This window comes from Betta splendens, chromosome 10 (genome assembly GCF_900634795.4).
Source record: "Betta splendens chromosome 10, fBetSpl5.4, whole genome shotgun sequence".
NCBI classification, from domain to species: Eukaryota; Metazoa; Chordata; class Actinopteri; order Anabantiformes; family Osphronemidae; genus Betta; species Betta splendens.
In genome coordinates this window covers 2,937,019-2,943,316 of record NC_040890.2, presented here as the reverse complement: position 1 = coordinate 2,943,316, position 6,298 = coordinate 2,937,019, and the positions used below count along the sequence as shown (strand labels likewise).

General features: G+C 44.8%; 1 protein-coding gene across 1 annotated transcript; it reads right to left on the bottom strand.

The window, feature by feature from the left end:
• Window positions 1–5,375, bottom strand: tmem129 (transmembrane protein 129, E3 ubiquitin protein ligase). Its single transcript, XM_029165959.3, has 7 exons — window positions 5,062–5,375; window positions 4,647–4,705; window positions 4,225–4,482; window positions 3,547–3,707; window positions 3,296–3,455; window positions 3,128–3,200; window positions 1–501 (listed from the first exon to the last, which is right to left on the bottom strand). The coding sequence occupies exons 1-7, from the start codon at window positions 5,339–5,341 to the stop codon at window positions 317–319; spliced, it is 1,176 nt and encodes a 391-aa protein (XP_029021792.1). The 5' UTR covers window positions 5,342–5,375; the 3' UTR covers window positions 1–316.
• Window positions 5,376–6,298: the final 923 nt, after the last annotated feature.

Sequence of the window (6,298 nt, the reverse complement as noted above, 5' to 3'; positions counted from 1 at the left end):
TTTGGTTTTCTATTTCTTTTTTATTTTTATCTATTCCATCCTGGTGTTTACATCATAATGTGCTGGATTGTGTCGCTTTTTCTGTTTATTAAAAGTGTAAACATGGATCACTTTTATTCATGATCATTATATCATGAGAAACTTTTTCAGAACATTACATAAATCACTTACTTTACACAAACTGAGACTCAAAGAGGTGATCAGTATTATAACATTACTGTATGAGGGCTCAGTGCTGAAACCATAGAATAAACAGCAGTTTGTCAATTGCTCTTCCAGAGCTTTGCTGGAAATGATGAGGAAAATATGCATCTCCTCATCGGACCATACAGATGTCCAGGACACAGAATTTGGCTCTGCATGTGGGGCAGGGGACTCTGCTTGACAACCACGTCTCAGGTCTTTGCTGGTCTTGGCGGCTAGCGAACCACCGGCCCAGACAGGACAGGCACCACATAGGTCTGCAAAAACACTGCTGGCAGTCCAACTCATTGTCAGCCCCTGTACCACAACAAGTGACAACAAGTGACATTAGTCCTTAAAACACACACAGGCACAGACACAGTCACACATCCTTGCGGTGCTATAAAAGTGGGGCCCCACCATTGACATAATGCCTTCCCTAGCCCCTTACCCTAACCTCACAACTCAAGGCAGATATCTAAGCCTTGCTCTAATCCGAACCAAACCTCAATTCTAACCTTAGCCCTAAAATCACACGTTCAAAATTTAACATATCTACACAAGCTCACATCTAATTCCTAGCTAAAGTTTTATTATACATGTTATTCCACGGATGAAGATCAACCCTTACAGAGAGAGGAGGAATTGTACAGGCTAATGGCTACCGGTAGGAAGGATCTCCTGTGGCATCATGTGGAGCACTTAATACTGTTCAGCCTCTGGCTGAAGGTTCTCCTCTGTCCAGCCAGCACACTGTGTAGGGGGTTGGAGGTGTTGTTTAGGATAGAGGAGTTTGACCAGCATCCTCCTCCCAGCTACAGCAGGTCAGTTTGTTCAGTCTGTTACTGTTTGCTACATTCATGCTGCTTCCCCAGCAGACCACAGCGGAAGACACTACACTGGCCACCACAGACTCATAGAACATCCTCAGCATGGTGCTGCAGATGTTAAAGGACCTGAGCCTTCTCAGGAAGTACATCCTGCTCTGAGCCTACTTGTACACAGCTGAGGAGTTCTTTTTTCAGTCCAGTTTATTGTCCATGTACAGTCCGAGTTATTTGTACTCGGTCACAACCTCCACCTCTTCGTTTTTAATAGTGAGAGGGGTGACGTCACCACCCTGGATACATCCTACAATAGCAGAGTCATCATATAGGTGTACAGGGTGAAGAGGAAGGGAGACAGGACTGTCCCCTGTGGAGCCCTTGAATCAAAATCAAAGAACATGATCCTCACTAAGGCGCCAGGCTTGTTGAGGTGGTTGTAGGTACGATGGAGCAGATGTATGATGGCGTCATCCACTCCTAGTTGTGGTTGATATGCGAACTGGAGGGGGGGTCAACTGAGGGTTTGATCAGAGAACGCAGGGAGTCCAGGATCAGCCTCTGAAAAGCCTTCATGTTGTAAAAGGTCAGAGCCAGGGGTCTGTAGTCGTTGAGGACTCTAGGATGTGACGTCTTGTTCACTAGCACTATACATGAATTTTTTCACTGAAGAACTCTCTGCAGCTGCAGGCTTAGGTTAAAGATGTATTGGAGGACACCACATAGCTGGGGAGCACAGACTTTCAGCTCGCTTGGGCTGATTCCATCAGGTCCTGCAGCCTTTGTGGATGAAGCTTGTTCAGTTTCTTTCTCACCTGATCTGCTGTGATTATGTGTGAGGTGGGGGTGGATGAGCCCTGTGGGTGATGTGAAGGGGGGCCTATCATGAGCAGTGGGGGGTTTAGAGGCCTTACCTGGAATCTGTTAAAGAAGTTATTAAGTTTGTTGGCCCTGTCCACAGACCCCTCAGTCACTGGCTGCTAGACTTGTAGCCAGTGATGGTCCTAATGCCCCTCCACACTTCCCTGGTATTGTTGTTCTGAAGTCTGTGTTTCCCCTGTAAGCCTCCTTTCCCTCCCTGATTTTGACTGACAGCTCTCTCTGGACACTCCTAGCTGCCTCCCTTTCCCCTGACCTGAATGCTTTCTTCTTTTAATTTAGGGTGGCTTTGATATCACGAGTGATTCATGGCTTGTTGTTAGTAAAGCAGCAAAAAGTTTTATCAGCTACATGGGTGTTCAAGCAGAAATTTGTGATGCAGTCTGTCAGTCAGCAGTTCGATGTCAGGGCTGCAAATCTGGTCTTTGACCATCAAATGTCCAGAATTTATTGTTAATAAAAACGGCAACCACTCCTCCTCGCTTCTTCCTGCTTCCCACTCGGTCTCTGTCAAAGCGCATGGCGCTAAACCCATCAATGTTAGCGCTGGAGTCTGGGATACCGTCAAGCAGCCAGGTCTCCATGAAACACATCAAACTGCACTCGGCAAAGATCTTCTCTCTCTCACTAGAACTGGCAGTTTGTCTATTTTATTATTCATTAACCTCACGTTGCCCATAATCGGCAAAGGGACGTTTGAATCTTCTCACCTCTTTGCGCAGCTCCTTTGTTCGGTCTTTATTCCCTCCACAAACTTTTTTGCCTCCTTCTCATCCCCTCCTTTTACTCCTTACTTCCTTAGGGAAGCTTGATGTTTCTGGCGGAGTCATTACTTTGTATCTCTATTTTTTAAATCAGCTGGTTCTGGGTGTAAACAAGGTTTGTGTGGCGCCAGGCTGCTCTTGCGCACCAGCTTTATGGATGATGGAAAGTATAAATCCAGGCAAAAAAACAGACAAAAAACTCTCTCAAACAACATAATCAGAGAGGGTGCATCAGGGTGTAAGTCAACACGGTAAGACAGTGATGGGGGCATGCTGCAGCAAGGCTCAAAACCCTCAAAAAGACCTATATAGTTGTGGGGCCCAGCCAAAGGTCCAAAGGACCTGAAAAGTGTCCAGGGGCCCCACTTTGGTAGAAAAAAAGGATTTTGGGCCCCACTTCGATATAACCGCGCACACGCACGCACGCACACACGCACACACGCACACACACACACACACACACACACACACACCTACCTTCTGGTTGACAAAGTCTGACCAGCTTGGTACTGGCAGGAACTTGCATGCAGCCAATACAGGCCTCAAGCTCCTGTATGTGGACAGTCAAAAATAACCCTTTATCTTTCACATTTTTAATGTCACCACACAGACATGATCTCAGCAGCTACATAACAGTCAGCGTACCTGTTCACTAGAAAGTGTATAGGGCTGATTGAGTTCCACCTGAGATCTGAATGTTTCCAGAAACAGCTCACTTATTGTCTGGTGGATCACAACATTGGCCAAGTTTCTGATGGGAGCATGGAGCTTCTCCCTCAGCTCAGCGTACTCAGTGGAATTGAGTCTGGAGGACATTGCCAAGACAGATGTTTTCCAGCTAATAAGGCTCAAAACCTGTTTTATTGTCAAGCTTCTAGGCACACAGATATACACACCTGATATCAAAGGGCCTGACAGCCGGGTTGATGCTGTTCACTCTTAAGGTCAAGATCTGTGCAGGAGAGGCCGAGTTCGGATTCAGTTGGTTGTGCCTGGAATCTGTTACGGTGACATGACATTCACTCTGTAAGGTCATGTAGATGTGATAGGTTGTGACCTGGAGAGACATGATGTTCAGCCGTGTTGATCACAGGTAATTGTACAATAGTTAATGTTACAGGCTTGAAATTTCAACCATTCATGTGTTGTCCTTTAACACTGTAAACATGCACAACATGCAAACACTGTGTCTTTAATATTCTTCATCACTCTTCACTTTTTCTAATTTTAAATTTACTTTATACTTTGTTTTTTTTGCTCAGCTAACACTGTTGTCGCTCCCCAAAAGAGGAGAAAATCTAGTTTATTTTGTATTTTGATCTTGTGAACACTGAATTCTATTATTATTATTATCATTATTGTTATTATTATCATCAGACTATAACTATAGTCTCTACCTCTGCTTTAAAACCATGAAGCTGGGTCTCTCCCATTCTTTGTCTTAGCCTGAGCCAGTTGTGACAATGTTAACAGCAAGTGTCACTTAACCATATGTGAAAATGGCTTATCATAAAGTAGAGATGAAATCCAGAAATTGATCCTTTTGAGTGAACTTAAACACAAAAGGAACTCACCTTCAGCACCCAGCTGTCTGTAACAATAACTCTGGCTCCAGGTGCCCCTGTAGCAAACTTATCTATACGTCTGAACTCATCATTGACACTGGCTGCCACAGAGCCCCAGTTGGAGTGAGGAGGCTGAATGTGTGCCTGCAAGGCGGTGCAGATTGGATGGTTGCCCCAGTGACAGCGGGACCAGTAGATGACAACCATCCAGCTGAACAACTGGAGGCAAATAGAGAAGAGCAGGAACACTCTCCAGCCATGAGTGACCTAGAGAAAGACAATTACAGTCCAGCTGAGACGTGTCCCTCTAAATTAATTAAAATGTGCCTTGACTATAATGTGTGTGTTATAATAGGCATTGTCATAAAGCTTAATGTGTGTGTATTGTATGCATGGAGTAGCATAGGTGCTGAATGTGCAGACAGGCTGACATGGTGAATGTATCCCAGGTCCTTCTCTGGAGCAGCAAAACACATCCCCATGTAGTAACCTGGGAAACAAGAACCACACAAAGGAAGCGAAATGAGCCATTTAGAGAGTGATTATACACACTACAACGCCACAACATTCACCCTATCACACATTGTAACTGTATGACTACTTTACGCCCTGAAGCACAACAACCTGGGACCAGTTTCATTCACAGTGAGAACAAATTAGTATTGGGATTTAAATGTGTGTACAAGTGCCTCAGTCCTTATAACTGGCGTTGTTTAGCCTAATTGAACTATACTATACGCGCTTCATTTCATTTCACTTGTTTCGTCTGCGTTTCCCCCCCGCAGTCAATGACCCCACTGGTCGTCCCTACTGTGCAGTGGCCACAGCTTAGCGGGTCATGTTTACCTATGGGCAGTGCAGAGTGGACCAGCACAGTGACGCTGGTTCTCCTGACGTGATACTGGACGAAGCCCACATCCTCGCTGCCAAGCCACGAAGAAAAAAGGTTCTGGATGGTTAAACCGGCGGAACGGAACTCATTAGGCGGAAACACAAAGCAGAGCGAGAACACGACATAGGCCAGAGTAAAGCCCAGCTCAGGACTCTCCATTGTGGGTCCGCCTTTAGTGCATGTCTTTATTTGAACCCTGAAACCATATAAGTTTACGGAGCTTCCCTTCCTCATACGTTTCAGTTTACTCTTCTTCTCTGTTTTTCTGTTATTTTGCAGTGACGTCTTGGCTTTCTCTTCTTCTGTGTTTAACGGCGGTTTGTGTTGCACTACTGCCACCTGTCGACTTCTACACCCCTTATTCTTTTCCTTAAACCAGTGACATTTAAAAACTTAAACAGGGCTTTCCCCCATCTTCCTGATCCTCCAGCCTCCAATATACTCCTCAGGCACACCTCTTTCACTCCTGCTTACCTCATACTCTTCCCCATTCCTTCCCTTTCCAGTAGTTCACAGCAAGATGTTTCCTTCTGAGTGGCATGACACCTGTCTGAACTTTAAGAGCACAAATAGGAGCCGTTTTAAATGGCCCAAAACAAATTCTTAGCGCCCTTGCCTGCACCCCATCCAGTTCTTTTATCACTGATTATGCCGCTGAGCCATACACTACAGTCCCATAGTCCAGCCTGGTTCCTATTAGCATATTGTACACATCCTTCAGAGCATCCACCCCCCCATTCTTAAACTTTGGTAACTCCTTCCAGCACCTTCTTAACAATATAGTCTCTGTTCCTCTCTCTTTTCCAAATTGCACTGCATCGTCAGCAACAAGAGATCTCCCCAAACCTTTTTCGAATTCACTAAAAACACCATTGATTGTAATATTAAAAAGCACAGGGATGACCACACTACCTTGAGGCGTGTCGTCTTTCTACTCTCACAACACACCCTGATAATAACTCTAACAACCTCTCAAGCCCTACCTCACTTAGATTCTTGAGCATACTATAGCACATGCCCCCCCCCCTCGTTTAGTTGCCACTATATTGATTATATTAATACTATTATACATTTACATAAATTACTTACTAATTCAGAAAGGGCTCTTAACCCTTCGTTCTTTTACCTATATAAATATATCCAGGTGTTCCCTTTTGTATTAACCACTTTCAGCTATACTTCAAATTGTTA

Bases quoted from the DNA above. Each gene is read 5' to 3' on its own strand.
- tmem129 (XM_029165959.3), bottom strand. From the start codon at position 5,341: ATGAGGAAGGGAAGCTCCGTAAACTTATATGGTTTCAGGGTTCAAATA. The intron at 3,708-4,224 runs GTGAGTTCCTTT...ATGTCTCTCCAG, and splicing joins CAGACAGCTGGGTGCTGAAG to GTCACAACCTATCACATCTA. The intron at 502-3,127 runs GTAGGTGTGTGT...GTTGTGGTACAG, and splicing joins CAGACTTTGTCAACCAGAAG to GGGCTGACAATGAGTTGGAC.